This window comes from Dermochelys coriacea, chromosome 6 (genome assembly GCF_009764565.3).
Source record: "Dermochelys coriacea isolate rDerCor1 chromosome 6, rDerCor1.pri.v4, whole genome shotgun sequence".
Classification (NCBI taxonomy): Eukaryota; Metazoa; Chordata; order Testudines; family Dermochelyidae; genus Dermochelys; species Dermochelys coriacea.
In genome coordinates this window covers 62,816,796-62,836,572 of record NC_050073.1, presented here as the reverse complement: position 1 = coordinate 62,836,572, position 19,777 = coordinate 62,816,796, and the positions used below count along the sequence as shown (strand labels likewise).

Below are 19,777 nucleotides of genomic sequence, written 5' to 3'. Positions count from 1 at the left end.
GGGCCCAGAGTTAAGAACATAGGAACACAGGATGGGCAGAGACCTCCTGGGTCATCATGTCTAATCACCTGTTACTGCAGGCTACTGAGTGTAAGATGCTACCATAAATCAGAATGGTAGCCTCTTACATCCAGCGTTCACGGGTAGTGATGATTATATGAGGTGCAAGGCAGTGGAGAATCAGGCCTATACAGTTCAGATGCAGGCCTCGAATCCAGGTCCAGTTAGAGCATTTATATTTTAACCTTCCAGTTATTGCAAACTTAATTGTGTGACTAAAAACTAAATTGATTTTTTTCTGCTTCCTACCTCTTCTTTCTGCATGATGATTCTGGAATCAGAATTTATAAGACAATCATCAATAACTTTTTCTAAAGTAACTTTTGGTTCTGCAGAACAGACTATAGTACAAAGTGCATATTAATCTGAAGGGAGCAGATGTTTACAGTAATATGGCACTATTTCCATTGTCATTCTCCCAGATAGAATGACATTTTAAAAAGAAGTAACTTAGGGTGAGCCCTCTTTTTGCATTCCATGGGGTTCCCCTCTAATATTATATCAAGCTTCACTCTGTGCATCCCAGATCCACAAAAAACTCAAACTAACAAACAGCCCCCACAAAAACCCTGAAGCAGAAAGATTTGAAAATGTGTCCATCTTTATGCATTAAAAAGTTTAAAATCTGCCAACCTATAGAGAATTATAATCACACACACAGCATGCCACCTTAAATCCTTTAGGAATTTTGCCACAGGTGCCTGACAGTTGCTGCCAATGTTTCCAGCTGTTTCTCCACTTTTGGATGCATCACACAAATTGAGAAGCCTCATCAACTGATGGATGAAGCTGAGAAGTCTGATGGATGAGCTCTGAAGGGTGGAATGGGGTCGGACATAGAATTTCTTGTGAGAGGATGGACTGAGGACATAACTGTACAGTAGCTGCCTAGGAACTGGAGGCTCCTTCCCTTAGTATGTTCTGTAAGTGACACTTTTTACATTTTGCCTTTTTAGACCAAACGTAGGAGCATTAGAAAGAAAGGACCATAACTACAATATTCTGTTTTGATTAAATATTTCCCTCAAAAAGTAACACAGGAATCAAGAAGAGGTTCCCCCCAGTTATTCACACTGCCCACAAAAAGAATATTCTCCAGCGATAGTATCTAAAAATACATAATATAAAATAAACACAGACATCCTCTGCTTATAAAAACTAAATCAAAGTTCCTGCAACTCATCTAAAATAAAACAGTTAATGCAAAACCTCAGAGATAGCAACCTTAAAAAAAGTATTTGAAATGTGTGATACAAATGTAATATATACTGTCTTAAACTCACGGAGACATTTCGTTATTGAATGGATTCACAGGGGGAGCCACAAAACCACCATTGTGCAGTGTCCTGACACTGTTTTGTGATGTCTTTGTTGCTTTATTCTTGCAGTTGCAGCACACAATCACATATTGATGGTAAGCTATGTGCAAACATCTCAGGGCAATATCAGATCATTAGGCCATGATTGTTTTGTGGCTCTTTGAAAATGGCATTTCTTCTTACTTCCACTCTTTCTGACCAGGGCCAGCTCTAGGTTTTTTGCCGCCCCAAGCTCCAAGAGCACATCTGCCCAAGCAAAAAAAAAAAAGGATGGCCGGATTGCCTCTCCTGGAATTGTGCTGCCCCAAGTACGTACTTGCTTTGCTGGTGCCTAGAGCCGGTCCTGTTTCTGCCAGCTGACATGGAGGGGAGCTTTCCTCTTTCTACCCTTCCCCATGGCAATTTGGAAGAATAAAGAGGGATCCCAGATGCTCTTGTTTATTTGCACAGCATTCTTGTTTATAAATCCAAAATGAGAGGAGTTCTGATCAAACCTGCAGGCACCACCAGAACCACATGTTATCCTGCAAAGTGCTACAAGTTGTTACTGGTTTTATAATAGATTTTGCCCATCTGAGATTATATAAATTTTCTGGCTTCCTGGAAAACGTTCTATGCTTCATCAGGTCACATGGTGCTCTTTCAGCTAGTCACTCTGCTTATTCAGAGAATGATTCACGGTGGAACTAGTATGTGTTTGTCTGACGGTGTAGAGAAGTGATCCACCATCTGTTTATAACTCCTCCAGCCAAGGAGTCTGATCCTGAGAGGTGCTGTGTACCCACCATGCTCATTGAAGATAATGTGAGGTTTGAGACTTCAACAGCTTTCAGGATCAGGCCTAAAAGTAAGCCATGATAATTCCCCCCCAATGATTCCATTCCCAATGGAAAAGTTTCCATGTGTTGGAACTGGAATTGCTTCCAGCCATCATAACTCTGACTGTTAAGGGAGTTGGAGGTTGAATCCACAAAATAACTTCTATCTCTTATGCTCTCAACCTGACTCAGTTAGTGGTGGCATGAATCCAGAATTTCTTGGTGCTGAGCATGAACATAGAGTGCATCAGACTGACGACATTGAGACAGCAATGCACCATGGCTTCTACTCCAGCTGGGGCCACATCTCATCTCATAAGGTTCCTAGAGGTGCTATTGTAACACGAACAGACCCTGGTTGTTAGCAGGTGGGACTGAACCTGGGACCTCTGGAGCTTAGTGCATGAGCCTCTACCACATGAGCTAAAGGCCAACTGGCTGTTAGCTAAGGCTGTAGAGCAAACTCATTAGTCTCTCTCTCTCACTCTCTCTTCCCCCACCCCCCAGTTGTCTTGATGCCACTGGATGGGACAGAACACCACACCACCCCCCAGGAGGTGTGTGGGAACTATGAACAGTGCAATGTGAAGTGCTGTGGGCTTGTCCTGGTGTGTGCGCTCGCCGTTGCTCCCTAGTAACACTGTGTATGTGAGCCTAAGAGAGAGGATACAAAGAGACTAAGTAAGAGGATTAACAGGTTTCAGAGTAGCAGCCGTGTTTGTATTCGCAAAAAAGAAAAGGAGTACTTGTGGCACCTTAGAGATTTAACAAATTTATTTGAGCATAAGCTAGGAATGCATCAGATGAAGTGAGCTGTAGCTCACGAAAGCTTATGCTCAAATAAATTTGTTAGTCTCTAAGGTGCCACAAGTACTCCTTTTCTTTTTTAAGAGGAGTAAAGCTACTTTATATGGGGCAGACTTAGAGGTCAAAAGGTTCTTTCCTGTTTGGAGATTCCTGACATCCTTATATAAATACAGTGGGCAACATTCATCCCTCGGGAACTCCAGTAAAGTAATGGAGTTTACACCATGGAGTATTTACTGTGTACTTATTGATCTCCTTCTGTTACCTACTCTCCCCTTCCATTGGTCCTGATTCTTCACTGCCTTGTACCAGGTATGCTCACATACAGATTTGCAAAGGGGGGTAAAATGCTGCCAAATTAGAGCGGTTGCATTTTATCTGGACTTTGCTCTCACTTTGTGTTGTAAGTGGCTACACAAGATACATGGCAGTGGAGAATCACGCCTATTGTATTCAGCCATTTGGGGTTGAGTCTTGATCTCGAATAGCTTGAGCATGGGAAGCTTGGGCCTGATTCTCCCTTGCCTTTCACCATGTTGTCACTGACGCCAGTGGAAAGAGAGTATAAAACATTCCATGCTGATTTGGTAGTGCTTTAAACCCACTTTGCCCTGGTGTAAATGACTGCAAGATGCAGGGCAATGGAGAATTTGGCCCCTTGTTTTTATATCTGTCTGCAAAACATTATATGTACCTATATAAATCGTTATGAAGAACAATCCTACAGGAGAAGGCTGGGAAGGGAAGCTCAAAGAAGCTCTCCTTGCAGAATTCACCTCAAATTGTTCAGTCTGAGGGGAGAGGGTCAGGGTTTTGTCCTCTGTGGAACTGCTAGTAATTTGGGTCCCGAAACTTGAGACCTTGAGGCAAAGGATAAACTTCAGTTTTGACAACCCCAAGCACTCATGAATGAGAGCCCCCAGAATCAGGAGATTGGCTTATGAATAATGATGTTTTTGGGGAAAAAATTGCCTTCTGGTTCCCAAGCTTTTAGGGGACACCTGCTTCATGTTGTCTAGCTTTTCTCTGCCACTGTGAGGGCTAGAAACTTAATTTATAGTTAATGAAGCCTGAGATTCTCATGCAGGCTCTTTATTCTAGCAACTGGGCTTTAAGGAAAGTACCAAATGTTGTGAGAATAGTAATAAAATTGCAAGATTTGGCAAAGCCGGACCTGTGCAGAGACCCTGTACCTTTGCCTCATCTCCAAGGTTCCCTTCTCTTCCACTGAGCAGTTTCCTCCTCTACTGGAGTCATGCTCGGAGGGCTTCCATCACCCCTTGCTACTCTGCTCCCTCGCACCCCCTCAACAGGAATGGTTTGTTCCTCAGTGCAGAGGGGGCCATGGGAAACTTAATAGAACATGAAGCTGCATTTATCCTTTTTGCTTGGGGGGAGGAGTGGAAGGAGGGATGATGCATGCGCTTCCCTTCCTGCATCCTTCTTATGTGCCTTGTACAAATGCTTAGACCTACAGTGGCTTCTTCATGGGGCCTGGGGCAAAGGGGGAAGGGGCTGCAGAGGTGACTGAATGCCCACTCCATGGTCAGGAGAGATCTGTGCTCAGAGGATTCCTTCTGCTCATCGATCCTGGGGGAACTATAACCTCCCCCTCCCCTCCAGTTTTTGTGACCTTTATCAGGCCCCTTCCCCCCCCCCCCAAATCCTACTGGTGGCAGGACTGTTCCCTTCCCCGACTCCCTTCCCTCAGAGCTGTTTTCCTTCTGCTACTGAATGTCAAGTGCTTTGAGCCTGCAGTCCTGATGGGTGTGTGTCTGTGGGGGGCAAGGACTTGGATCTACCCTCTGAGACAGAGTGGAGCCCGGATAGACTGGTTATTTTAAATTGTGTGGGACAAGCCCCCCTCCCCCTTTTTGTTCCCGGAGGATGGCTGGGGAAGTTGGTTGTTGTGCCAAATGCTTGGAATGTTTTTTTTCGTCTCTTCCTCCTCCTTTTTCAGAAGAGAGACCTTTGTGCTTTGAAATATGTTAATTCTGAACATAAATCCACACTGTGGCAAAGCACCCGTGGGATTGCACACCTACTGGAGTGTAATGTGGGAAGAGCTGCTCTCTTCTCCCCACCCTCCCAGCTGACTTTCTTGTGGCCCAGTCCTGTTCCAATGGAAGTGTGTGAGTCTCTCGGGGAGTGCTTGTGTTCAGGCGAGCTGGAACAATTGTATAGTGGGGGTACTGCTGATGGAAATCATGTATTTGGTGTTTGTTATTACTACTTCAAGCCAGGGGGTGCAGCAGCATCCCTCGTTCCAGCACTACTGAATGTTCAAACGTTGTTACATAACTGAAAATAATAAAAGTGCTGTTTCTCCAAAGTGATACAACCAGGCCATAGCACATGGACAGAGGGCAAAGGGTGGCCCAGTGTCAGGTCAGTTCAGTAAGAGTTTTTAGTGGCATAGCAAGCAAGTGTTGCCGAAGGATAAAGAAGAGAGAGAGACCTGTGCCCCTGGGAGCCCCTCAGTGCCAACTGGCAGAGGGCACGCCATACCACAACTCACATCTGGTATGACACACGCATAGCCCCATCACACTGTTGTCATGATGTGTATCTAAAAGATGTTGTGTAAAGTATCCTATGCTAACTGGTCACACGCTGGTCCCGAAAATCATTCATGATGTATGTATGGGTGTGTACAAAGAGTATAAACGCATGCTGGAAATATGTTCTTACAATGTGTTTTGGCAGGCAATAAAGCCCAGCCTGCCCTAGACAAAGGAATATGTATTTACTTGTCTGACCAGCTTGATTGCAGAGGACAATGAAAAGTACATTTAAATGTAAAGCCATCAAACTACAAATAGGGGAGATGACTGCTTAATGATCTCGATGAGGGATGGCATCTACGTCCCCACAAAGTGTTCCTGGTTCTGAAATAAAGACAGTGAACGTTGGAGTAATGTAAGTGGGGGCAAAGAGACATTTGAGTCATCCATCACCTAGGGGGCAGAAAGGAGCAGCACTTTTTGAGTTCATGAAAAGTGGATCCTCTTAGCTTTGGAGGCAAGAGTAGCTGGAAACATGGGCGGTGGGTATCGTAGGCACGGGAAGGAGTTGCCTGCCCAAACAGCCTGACATCCCCCCGCCCATGCTCCACCCCCAGGCCCCATCCTGCCTGCTGTTCCCTGGGGCGGGCAGGCTGGGGGCCGTGCTGCGCCACACCACATGTCCTCCTGGTGCTGGGGCCACGCCGCTTGTCCGGCGCTGGGGCTGGGGCCGCTCTGCCGGCCCAGTGTGGGGGCCGGGGCCACTCTGGCCGAGCTGCCTGCTGACCTGCCCAGTGCTCGGGCTGGCAGCTTGGCTGGGGGGTGCCTTCAGGGGTGGGGGGGTCCAGCTGGCTGGGGTTCAGGCACAGCCCAGTGGGGCTGGGGCATGCTGGCCGGGGCTTGGGCCAGGCGGTGTGGACCGGCGTGCCGGGGGTGAAGGTGGGGCTGGGAGCGCTAGCCTGGGGCAGGGGCCAGCAGCTACAGGGGAGGGGGGCTGGGGGTACTGGGCAGGGGCCTGCAGCCACAGTGGGGGCTGGGCTCCGGTGGGCGTGAAGGGGCGGGGCCTTGGGTGGAAGGGGTGGGGCTGGGGCTAGCCACTGCCCATGGCTGGAAACTGACTATAGGTGAGAAACCTGCTTAGACAAAGATTGTAACTTGCTGAAATTAAATTTTTGTCACTAGGAGGCATGTTTTGCTTTATTTGTAACCTGTCATTCTTATCTTTTATCACTTAAATCTCTCTTCTTTGTTAATAAATTTATTCTTGTCTTATTACAAAACCATCTCTGTGCTGTGTATTAAAGTGGAGAGTGAGTCCTCAGCAAACCTAGCAGGCTGATGTATGGTCTCTTTGGAGGCAGTGACTTAACTTTGGTTAGTGCCCATTGAGACAACCTAGATGCTGCAGAGAGAGATTTCTGTGGAACTTTGCAACTGGGGTTCACTGGTTGTTACCTGCAAGGCTGGATTTGCACTGGCAGAGTCCTGGGGAGTTTGCTGGCATGGCAAACAAGCTGATGTGTCAGGGAGCAGACACATAGCCTAGTAACAGTCAAGCTCTTACTTGCTGAGGCTGAGAGGAGTAACCCTTAGGTATCTGTCAAAGGTGGCTATGGTCCACTTAGGATGGCTACACTATGCTCAGGGTTTGAATCATTGTTTCAATTTGGCTTTACTGTGCATTTGTGAGCTGGTGCCAGGCTGCTATGTAGCGCAACACCTTCTCTCTTCTTTCTCTTAGCTGTTTGATAAGTTGTGTTTTATGATTCCTGATCATTTGAGGCAATATCTCATCGCGCCTGGAGTAGGCAGCAGGGCAGACTCAGAAGAAAACACTTCCCCCATCCCCAGAATGGTGGTGGGAAGCAGCTGGCAAGAAGAATACACATGCACACAGTGCACTGGAGCCCATCCCTAGAAAGTGGGAAACAAAGGGGCATGGCACAAGTGGGCGTGGGACAGGAACGTAGTTACTATGTCCTCGTAGGGATGGGTACTTGCTAGATTGTCTGGGGCAGTCCCAGAACAAGATCTGACTGGAAGAGCTTCAGAAAATCACGTACCTGATACTACTGCTCCAGTGACTGATGGTGAATTAGAATCTGGGAGGACAGAGAGGGAAATTGATTACATGGGGGGAAAGAGACAGAGAAGGATGGGGGATGGTAAGAGAGCAGCAGAGAGCCTGGGTAGAGAGTCAACAAGGGTTAATAAAACACACATTGACTGGCTCAGAGAACAATAGCAGTAAAATAATAAAACTTGCCCTCAGATTAAAATGGCTCTTTTGATTGTGCAATACCCTGTTCATCCTTCAGCTCTGAGTAATGTAACACCACTTCACGAGGTATTTTAACCCTCTGACAACACTCTACTGCTTGTGCCCTCAAACTCATCAGTATTTTTGTAGCACTAACACTCTTCTTTTTATCAACTTCACCAACCCTTGCTGAGCCAGCACTGCAAGTCTGGGAAGAGCCTCTGCTTCTGCCTTGAGAGATGAGATGAAAGGTTAGAGGGGGTGGAAGGCAATAGCATGAACAATGCAGGTCAGGTTACTAGTGAATTCCTCTTCCAAGATAAGTTGAAGGCCTCTGAAAGGTAATTATTGGAAAGCATAAATTCCTGAGATAACCTGTCCAGGAAGAAATAGTGACAGGAGCAGAGGCCATGTGTTAAAGGCTAGCCATCACTTGAGGGGTATGGGTTATCTTTTCTCCCCTATTTTTCTGTAACCTCTCCTTGCTTTGACAGTTGAGTCCCTTGGTTCTTTTCCTTCAGCTAGATACTGCTCTTTTCTTGGCCCAGATTATGCAACATTCAGGTCCATGTCTCCTTGCCATTACCAATGGAACTGATGGAAGGGGAGACTCAGAACCCAGGTCAGCTGGGTACCAGTTTAGGTTTTATCTTTGATTATCACTCTCCGAGTTCTCTGTGTGTATATATAAATCTCCCCACTGTATTTTCCACTGAATGCATCCGATGAAGTGAGCTGTAGCTCACAAAAGCTTATGCTCAAATAAATGTGTTAGTCTCTAAGGTGCCACAAGTCCTCCTTTTCTTTCTCCGAGCTATGTTAGTGAGGTCAGCATAATTGTGTCAAACTGGTCTGCTGCTCCCTTATTCTGTCAACTGATTTTGGTGTAAAAGAACCTGAACTGCATTTCAGTGACCATGAGTAGAGGGTTTTGGAATATAGCAAATAAAATCCTGAACTGGTTTTCTGTTGTGGAATGTGCCCTTGTAAGTTTCTTGGAAGGAGAGGAGTTTGAACTGAAGAAGAAGCACAAGACTGGAAGTCATCAGAACCCATTTCTCTTCCTAGCTCAGCAACTTATTTCTTGTGTGGTCTTGGGCGAATCATTTGGTATCTCTATGCCTCAGTGTCCTCATTTGTAAAATGGGGCTAGAGAATCTACATAAATTGAATTTTTTTAACTGTAATTGATATAACTGTTCTCAGAGTGTGGTGTATGTATGTATGTATTCTTCACTTGTGCCAGCCAGCTCCCACTGAATGCATTCCATATACCTAGCGACATAAATTTACAGGTGCTTTTAATGTGCTTAGAGAACCTCAGAATTTAATCATTGTTTATGTGCAAAAGACTCATGTGCCCACCTGGAATGTGCTCTGGGTTCAAATCAAGCATGCACCCCATGAGGAGAAGATCCTATACGAGAACTCTGAATTCTCCAGAGTGCACTTTTAATACACCTCATTTCTCTTCCTGGTGGGAACAGTCCTGTACCAGCATGAGGTGACCCAATATGTCTCTTCCATCTCTAATATCTATGATTCTATTTGATGGAACAGAGTAGAATGCTGTGGTAGGGGAAAATGCATCTGTTGGACTTCTGCTGTAGATAAAATCACTGTTGGTGGAGAGAGGGAAATTTGATTCCAAATCCGCCTCACAATGTTCTTCTGCCTTATTTCACTAATAGGTTTAGTACAAGTCAAATGCATTTCTGGTGTAATTCACTCAAATCTTTGGAGTTACATCAGTAACAGAGTGTCCCTTTGTGATAAAAAGATTTAATAAATAAAAGAGGCATAACCTTTATTATCGAATCTAAGTATGATTTTGAGAGAGTAGAAAATTTAATTTTCAACCACAAGTATTTGTTGTTGTGGTCCTAATAGCTGAATGGAATACGTTTTATTGTTTCGTGATGTATGTTTGTTGTATTAATTATGCTGTACCATGGCAATTAAACTGCAAATTATAGCTATTCAAAATTAATGGACTGTTTTAAAAATATAGTTTGTTTGTGGTTGAATTTTTTTGCCTTTTTCAAGGCTAACCTTAGATGCAAAGTAAATTCTAATTATTAAGTTTCTGTGGATTTATTCTGTATCTATATAATATATGATATGATTGCAAGGATCACATTATGTTGCTGATGTTTTTACTGCAGAGTAGTTAGTGGGGGGACAGAATGGCTCAGGTTACAAAGCACCAATTGCTCCCACACTTGGTGTAGGTTGTACGGTATTGGCCTGACGCTCCATTGCCTTGCTTCTTGTGTGATCACTTTCACATGTGCAAAATGGGTATAAAACTGTATTGTATAAGAATTGTTTCAGAATGACTACAAAAGAGGCAACGCAGTAGAAAATCAGGTCCTTTGACCCTATTCATTCAAAGTCTTGTGCTGGGGGAAGCACCTGAAATTTTAGTATAATTACAATTTTGTATGATGGGGAAGCACAATAGAAAAATCTGCACTGTTTTGCAACCAGCAGCGTTATTTACACCTGTGCAAAATTTCTAACATTCTGACTGAGTGGCATTTTACAACCATGTAAATAACTTTCATAGAGCTTGAGACCAAGGGTCTAAGCTGATCTCCTGTATATCACAGGCCAATAATTTTCACTCACAGTGAATCACAGCTTGTATCTTCGAAGAGGGCTTATAATCATCACTAAAGTAATCCACACCAGTGAAGCAGGCCAGTAGTATTGCTCCTGCATTGCAGATACGGGAACTGAGACAAAGATAGATTAACTGCCATGCCCAAGCCTCTGAGGGAGTCTGGGTCAGAGCCAGAATTAGAACTCAAGTCCTGCTGCCTTCTGGACAGGTCAGACCAGCAGATCATACTTCTTACTGGTCCAAATTCCTACCATTCCAGGCAGTCCAGATGGAAAAGAAGAGCCCAGTATGGGAATTCTAAACTGTGAGAGTTGGATGGAAAGACTTTGCTTTTTACTGAAGCTGGCCCTAAATTTGTGATCAGATTAAGTTTCTCAGAGCTAAGGAGATTTCTAATGCTCCCAAACCCCTGCTGCTTGAAATGTTAAGTCCCCCTTCTTTAAAAAAAATCTCTTGGATGCCAGTCACTGATCATCCTTTTTTGGTGCTGAAGGTTTCACTAGTTCACATCTTTAGCAATTGAAGAGAGAGCACAGGACCTTCTGAGGAGATTAGCACCAATCTGAATTCTGGTTGCTGTCTTAACCTAGACCCCTTTTGTAGCTAATTATCTTGTCCACCAGTTGTTAGTTTAATTGGATGAAACGGCACCTCTTTAAAACAGGTTCTCTGGCCTGAGAGAGAGTAGATACTCTGAGATACTTTCAAGGAACCTGCCTCTGAGCTTAACCTAATTGGTCACTATGTTAAGTCTAATAGACCTGTACAGATTATACACAATGCCTATCTCTGGAAACATCCCAGGTATCCTGTTTTGTGGTGTGGAGACTACCGCCTACCCAGAGTCCCAATGGGAATGGATGGAGGGAGGAAGGGGCAATGTGGATAAATTACTGCTATTCGAAGCCCAGTGTCCCTGAATATTGCAAAGAAATTCACCTTCTGAACTAACTCACCTGACCACTGAAAGTCATTACCTCACATGTAGGAAACAGCAGTGCCTAGCTAACGAAATTGAATGTTCATAGAATCATAGAATATCAGGGTTGGAAGGGACCTCATGAGGTCATCTAGTTCAACCCCCTGCTCAAAGCAGGACCAAGGCCAAACTAAATCATCCCAGCCAGGGCTTTGTCAAGCCTGACCTTAAAAACCTCAAAGGAAGGAGATTCCACCACTTCCCTAGGTAACGCATTCCAGTGCTTCACCACCCTTCTAGTGAAAAAGTTTTTCCTAATATCCAACCTAAACCTTCCCCACTGCAACTTTAGACCATTACTCCTTGTTAATGCTTTGGTGCTGAATAAGGTACTGCATTCATCCCAAAAGCATGAGCTTGCATCACAGCCTGATGTTCCTTTCTTTTAAATGGAGATGCTGCTGGGACACAAACGCCTTCCCGACAGCAGTTGTGGGACTAAACAAATCTGCTCCACATGCTGCATTTTTTGCTATGTCTCCATTTGTAACTATCCTTCTGCCCCTAGTTTATTTACATGAGACAGGGGAAATTTCAGACTGGATTAAAATATAACCTGTGAATGTTTAAAAAAAAATTCAGAACAATGCCTAGTGTGCTTAGTCTGTGGGGCCAGATTCTCTGGTATGATCCAGCCCTCTAGCACCACTCAGATGGCACCGAAGGGCTGGATTCTCTCCATTAATGGCTGGCAGAGTTCCCCTTCACAAGGGGAGCTGTCCCCTGGCAAAAACATATATGGAGGATACTGGGGATGGGTGCATGCCCGGGGTATGGTGGTGCACGTTATACTGATCTTCCACTGGCATAAGGTTCCTTAGGTTCTTATGCCAATGGTGTAAATTAGAGTAGCTCCCTGGCTGCTCTAATACATGGGCTGGGCTGGCACTGAATCAGTAAGCTGTAATCAACTTTCTGTTGCTTTCCCTCCTCCCCACTTCCTCTGCCAGGCACAATGTACAGAACCTGGCACAATGAGGCCCTGACTCTGATGGGACCGTCAGGCATTTCTAAAACACAAATATATTATTTTTCCTACATCTCTATACTGCTTTGCAATCTGATATATAGACTAAAATATACACGTTCTATCCACTGAAACAGTATGTAGGGAACGTCTTTTTTTTTCCTATCTGTTTTCCTCCCAGACACTACAGCATCCAAACAGCAGGTTGCAAATGTCTTAAGAGATCATGGCTGGATTAAAAATAGACGTCTGACTCCTGTGCTGTGGAAAGTTGCATAAGATTCCCCTTCTCCCACAGAGCAAAACAAAGCCAATCAACTGGTGTAAAAGGGGGATGGATGTTTGATGGACTCTGAGCCTCAGAAAGCAGGAGAGGCTGGGAGGTGTGTGTGAGGCAGAGTGAAAGAAGCCAGGTTCGTATTTAAAAACCAAAAGAACCTATTTTGCAAACAGACCAGGTCATTCCATGGCCTTTCTGGAAATGTCTGCCTTGCCTTCACTTATATTCAAACCCTTGTACATCATTTGAGGATCTTGTGTGGTGCTCTCACCTCTGTGCCATAGCATCCCCCAAAGAATCTGACAGAAAAAATCCCTTATGTACACCATCAGATATCAGACTATAATTAAACAAAGATTGAGTGCTCCTCTGGGTTGTTCTCAATGGATTTTATAATCCATATGTAATACCTAAATACTATCATGACAAGCCCTTTAGAAATGCTGATAGGTTGATCAGATAGATTAGACAAAAAATAGAACTGCCGTGGCTGATTCTGGACCAAGTGTGATAGATACCCCAAAATCCCACAGCAGAATCTGAGGGTAAACTGCCACGTTGTGTACTAGCTTTTTTTCTTTGTGAACTTACCTAGGCCTGGGTAGAGTGAGTCACAATAGTCCAGCTGGAGGTGATGAACATAAGTTACTGTGATCAGACCATCATTTGGGAGGAATAGAATGGAGTCTTCTTGCTAGTTGGAGATGGGGGAAGGCACTTTTGGTGATTGCTTCTATTTGACTGTCCATGTCAGTGATAGTCCATTAGGACTCCAAGGACTTGCACCATCTTAGCTCCTCAGTTCCTCAGAGCATTTCTTGCTTCCAGACAGCTTCACTTCATTCTTGCCTAGATTCCAGTTGGGCCAGCTTCTTTTTCCTCTTTTGCACTCTCATTCCTACACTGAGATGTCTGGGAGCCTGCTCTCTGGGTTAGTTGAGAAGGGTACATACAGCGGTGTGTCAATGTATTGCTGACATTGTAGCCCACGTCATCTCACAATATCCCCTAAGGTTCTGCATAGATGTTGTTAAATAGAAGTGGTGACAGGAGTGAGCCCTGAGGTACTCTGCAGGCCAGAGCTCTTGGAGGAGGAGCATCTGTCCATCATGGGTCTTTGGGGATCTGTTAGAAAGGAATGAGTGAAGCCAGCATAGCACAATTCTCTCATGGCGTGCCAAGACAAGTAGTTGAGTCAGCAGTACCTCATGATCAGCAGTGTCAAATGCAGCTGATAGATTGAGTAGTATCAGCGTGATTGAGTCACCTCTGTCCAACTCCATGAGGATCCCCGAAACCCCATTGCTGCTTCATTTCAAGACTCTGCTATGAAGTCAGACTGGGAGAGTCCACATTATGTGCTGAAGTTATGTTGTTGGAGTTCATTTATCACTATTTTCTTGACTCTTGCCAAGGTTTGAAATGGGATGGTAGTTAGTTCACTAGTGTCAAGTACTGGTTTCTTGAGCAGTTTCAGGTTTACATATTTTATAATTGCACTCCTCGGCCCTTGCAGTGATACTTGGTCTTAAAATAAGAGTAGAGCCAAAAAGTAGAGAAAATAAAATCTCCGTGGGCATTCTGCTGCTCTTGGGAAGGGCAGTGAATTCTCTGCACTTCAGCACAGCTAGGGACACTAGCAAACCTACAGAGAGAAAAGGCTGCTTGTTTCTTTCTCCTTTTATTTTCATCTTAACACCTCAATTGTTTGTAATGAGCACTGCTATAGAGGGAAACGATACTACAGAAGAGGAGGGTGTGACCTCTGTGGGACTGGATCCAATCCAAGTTTGAAGGTGGAGGTACCCAGCGTCTGGTAAGAATCTAGGAGCTGTATTTTAATGACATAAAGTTCTGGGGATGATAAGTGAGTGTGATCTCTTCTGGGGTTGGCTGGCTATATGTTTTTAATGAGTATTTTGTCCCTTGGTTTCTAATCTGAGATGTGACAGGAGCTAAAGAATGCTCTAAATTATGCCCAGCTTTGAGCTACTCTAGCAGCTAGAGATCGGTAGCATGCACTCATCCTCTGGCAATGTACCCTGTACCAGGGCAGGATGGAAGGAGTGGCATAGAGCTGCTACATTGGCTGTATGCCAGCCTGGACTTTCCTGTATTCAAGAGGAATCCTGAAGGATGTGAAGGGGTACAAAGCAGCTAAGGTGTAACATAGGATCACTGTCTTTAATAGTGACCTAGGGCCCGATCTAACTCTTGTATTAAAGTAGTGCTAGGTACTATACAGACAAATATCTCTGCCTTGAAGGGTTTACAGTCTAAATAGACAAGATAGACAAAGATTGCAAGAAGGGAAGGACTATTATCCATCGACTTTGGTCAGGGTTAGATCAGACTGTTACTGATAAGTAGAAAATCTTCATTTCTCAACATTTAAAAGGACATAGACCTAACAGAAATCATAGGGCCTGATTCTCCCCCCTGTTACATGGGTATTATGCCAGTGACATTCCCCTGAAGTCAGTGTAATTGTATCAGCATAACACTGGTGTTTAGAGAGATGAGAGGCAGGTCTTACATATTTTATGAATGGTTTTCCTAACTCATGTTGCTAACTACATTAAATGATTACATTTTAAAAATTCTTTCAGGTTTAATTTACTTTTCACTATTAATGTGGTTTGTTTACTTTTTACTCTTTGTCGAACTTGGTCAGTAAAACTAGATTGGTCCATTAAGTTTTGCTTAAGTCACTTCAGTTCTCTGTTTCCCTTCCCACTCTTTGTCTGTCCTATCTATTTAGACTGTAAGTTCTTTGGGGCAGTCTGTCTCTCTTGTGTGTACGTACAAATAGCACAATGGGCTCTTGACCTCCTTTGATGCCTTTAATACTAATAATATTACTTCTTGGTTTTCCTGCATAAGCAAAGAAGTTGTCATGTTTGGATTGCAGCACTGGAGAAGATGTTTACATTCAAAAATGCTTTTGGTCACATTTCTTTAAAAATGTAATGAAAATTCAGAGTGGGCCAAATTTACTCGTGTTGTGATTCCAGGGAAGTTCAATGTTAAAACAAACAAAATAACAAAGTTTTCCATTAAGATGTAACTGATATAATAAAATATTGCTTTGCTTTTTAATGTCAATTATTCTCCCTGGTTTCAGTCTTCAGAACCAGAGCTTGGCCCAATCCTCAGACCACCACTGTAAATCCCCACTTCTCCAAAGTTTGAGTTGTTTGGATTTGGGGGTTTTAGATTTTGCTCATCATAAAAGCGCCAACTGTGAAGTTTGAATCTGGATCCAAACTTCCCTAAAGTTCAGAGTTGATTGAGTCCAAACCAGAACCTTGCTTTCACATCTCAATTAACTAATTAACATATTTTATAGAAGAGAAAAAGCTCTAATTTAAAAATAATTACAATTGGTATTAAATATCTAGTCTCCAGCCAAACATAATTCTCAGTGGAGTTACATGGAGGATGAATTTGATCTACTACACTGTCAGCTTCTACTGATCATCAAACACATTTAAGTTTTGGAAAACCTTTCTTCCCCTTGTAGGAAAACCTAAATTTTAGGCTTAAATCATACTTGACAGTGTCACTTTAAGCCAAATATTTAACATTCAAAGATTTGCAGTTATTTTCAGTTTACAGCAGTATGGAAACTGAATTAGTCTCCAGCTATGACTCCTATCCTGGTTGCTGTAGTTTATTCTGTTGAATTTTTGTTAATACAGTATGCCAGTCATGCTCATATTTCATTGGGGGTGGGGTGTGTGTGATTCTTACTACACAGAGAACCTGTGCAGTGTGTGACAGTTTGTTTTCATCCAGTTTCTACTCTTTGTTCTATAAAGACCTCCGTGTGTCTGAACATCCCTGGTTTAACATAGGAAGGAATTTGACTTAGCATTGCTGATACTCAAAATGTGTGTGAGAAGAACCGTTACTCTTTGATCAATCTGAGTTTCCTTGTTACTGACTTTGATTACACAAGTGAATGTGAAAGCCAGCTTTAATTATAGCTTTTAATAAGTTTTCATTTCTACTCAGTCAATCTCATACAGTATGTGCATACAGTACAGCTTTCATTTTCCTCTGGAAGAAGGGGCCTAGTATTGTTTCCCTGGGATCTGAGTGCAGAGAAGATCCTGCTGTATGCAGATCTCTCTCTGCATGGACTGTACGTCCACATTACTGTCCTCTCCCTTCATCATCAACATTGCATGCAAGAGGCCACACCTCTATTGGTTCTGGGGCCAGTGGACAGAAGGGGAAGATGGGGCTGAGAGGGGCTAGATATACCATGAGTGTTGTCTGCTGCAAGAAACAGTTGGACAGTCCTCTGAAAAGCTGTTGCTGCTTGAGGTTGTATCGGCTGTTATGTGTGGCCCCTATATCTGACACCTTTTTATTGGCTGCTTTCCCTCTCTCCTCCACTTTTGCTCCCTTGGCAATTTTCTCTCTTATTGAAGACTAATTAATGCCAAATTCAGTGCAAGTTATACTACTTTACCACTTACACCTATTTTCTGATCAACTTATGCCCATTGCTGAATTTCACCCAATAGGACGAGGGCCAGCTCCAGGGGTATGCTGTGGCAGCTTTGTGACGCTCCAGCTCAACGGCCAAACTGTGTCATCAAAGTGGCACAACATACTGGAGAATCTAGCCCCACATTGTTGAAAGTATGCCTTTCTTGCTATTAAAGAAGCTGTAACTAGGAGATTTAGCGCTATCTCTGGTGTGCAGTTTTTTTTTTTATATTCTCTATAGAAGCCGAAGGGTTCACAAAGTTTGGAACAAATGGCTATTTATCAAATAAATTATACGATAATCAGAAGTCTCTCTAACTATCATCGCACCTTTATAAACTCAAGAACAATGGATTTGTCATGCTGGTAAATCTAGTATCCTACCTCCTGGCCAGGTTTCAGAGTAGCAGCCGTGTTAGCCTGTATTCGCAAAAAGAAAAGGAGTACTTGTGGCACCTTAGAGACTAACAAATTTATTTGAGCATAAGCTTTCGTAAGCTACAGCTCACTTCATCGGAGTGAGCTGTAGCTCATGAAAGCTTATGCTCAAATACATTTGTTAGTCTCTAAGGTGCCACAAGTACTCCTTTTCTTTTTACCTCCTGGCCCGTGCCCTAAGCCAACTGTGGAAAGCTGTAAAGGGGCAAAGGTTAGATTTCTTTCCTGTCCCTTGCAGTGATCACCGTATGCCATGTTGCACATACTGGTATGTTTCATTTCTATAGTGCCAGTCATCTAAAGGACCACAAGCACTTTACAAACTATGGGGTAACCAAGCCAAACCCTTTATGTGCAGCTGTACTTAGCTCTCCACTCTCCCTGATTATTCTACCTAGGAGCACAGATAAGTCCCTATTGCTAGCTCAGGGGGCACACACCCATAAGCATGCAGAGCATGCATCTCACCTTCAGGACCAGCCTTGGAGCGGAGGTGTGTGTCTGCAGGTTTTGAAATGAAGTTCTTTTAAACTGGCCCAGTGTTTTTAAAGCAGATTTTCAGTTGTTCAAACATACTGTGGAAGTTGCTGTTCGATACAGAACAAAACTATGGGCTCATTTTGTGAGCCGGATTTGAACCGGCAAACTAGAAGTGAAAAGCTTTGCCTCCCGTTACCATCTATTTCCCTGACTGACGTTTGCATTATCCTTAAGGTCTGTCTACATTGCAGCTGGGAGTGAGCATCCCAGTCTGGGTAGACAGGCCTGCATGAACAGGACTTCAGTTATCACACTAATAATATTGCTAGCCACCTGATCAGGTGAGTCTGAGCTTGGATGGCTAGCCTGAGCCTCTGCCAGTGCAGCAACATCCACGCTGCCATTTTTAGCAAGATAGCTTGAGCCCTGTTAGCACAAGTCTGTCTACCTAGGCTGGGGCTCTCACTCCCAGCTGCAATTGGTATAAAATTGGTAGACATACCCTCAATGTCTAATCTTCTTATGACTCTTACTACTCTCTGTGCCTTAGTGACACCCTGTGGCAGTAAGTGCCTCAGGTTAATGCATACAATGTGTCTGGGGAAAGTATTTCCGCTCATCCATTTTTAACTGACCCCATGTCCCCTTCTTTCCATGACTTGTTCAGGGAGACCAAAGCAATCTCTTACTCTCTGCTCTTTTCCTCCTGGCAGACTTGGAGACCAGTTCTACAAAGAAGCCATCGAGCACTGCCGCAGCTACAACTCTCGGCTGTGCGCTGAGCGCAGCGTCCGCCTCCCCTTCCTAGATTCGCAGACTGGGGTAGCTCAGAACAACTGCTACATCTGGATGGAAAAGAGGCATCGGGGACCAGGTAGACAGCATTCTGTGCGTGTGTGTCTGGAGGGCAGGCCGCTGAGCCCTCACGGGGTTTAATTACTAAAAACTCAAACCTGTTAAGGGCCACACAAATAGGAGAAGCTGCCTAAACCTACTGGCCTGGAGGGGATTCCCTTCGGTAACTGCAGTGAGTGGATCCTAATTATTCTTTCTATTGCTTGACATAGTAGTTTCTAATGCTGCATCATCACAGCTCCTTTATTGCTATTGATCTGAGTTAGTTGCATAATAGAGGACCTCTATTCAAGAGAGCCTTGGAAATATTCTAAAGGAGGGAGGACTCTCACCAACCTTATTTCTCAATAGGAAACATACATTTAAGGAGAGTCTTATTTTCTGAAATTCACTTTGCTCTAGTGATTACAGCAGGGGACCAGGAGTCAAGAGATCTAGATTCTTTTCCCAGCTCTGCCTTAGACAGATCACTTGGTCTTCACCTCTTTGTCTCAGTTTTCCATCTGTGAAAGGAGGATAAATGTCCCCATAAATATGTTATGAGGGCAGTATGGGCCTGATCCAAAGTCCACTGAATTCAGTGGAAAGACCTCCATTGACTTCAATGGGCTTTCGATCAGGTTCTAATTCATTATGTTTGTAGAGCAGATTGAGATCCTTGCATGGAAATTTAAGTATTATCGTTGGGTCAACCCTAAGCACCCTACTCTAACAAAACTCCCACTGAAGTAATTGAGAATGTAGTCAGATGCATTATTTGTTGAGAGAATGGAATTTTGACATTTTGATCTCTGCCAAGTTTTTTTTTTCAATATTTGGGACAAAGACCCAAAATAAGAGGGGAACACCCAAAATTTACAGTAAAGGGTTGATTATCCAAATGC

At 43.8% G+C, this 19,777-nt stretch overlaps 1 protein-coding gene across 9 annotated transcripts in view; it reads left to right on the top strand.

Annotated features, from left to right (window-relative positions):
• DPF3 (double PHD fingers 3) overlaps positions 1-19,777 on the top strand; it is a 211,444-nt gene that overhangs the window by 67,962 nt on the left and 123,705 nt on the right. For all 9 annotated transcript variants that reach the window (XR_006281829.1, XM_043515701.1, XM_038405246.2 and 6 more), the window contains exon 2: positions 18,752-18,912. Coding sequence is in view for 8 of the 9 variants with exons in the window: in XM_043515701.1 (XP_043371636.1) it covers positions 18,752-18,912 (161 nt within the window). In the remaining variant the exon portion in view is untranslated. The remainder of the gene's footprint in view (positions 1-18,751; positions 18,913-19,777) is intronic.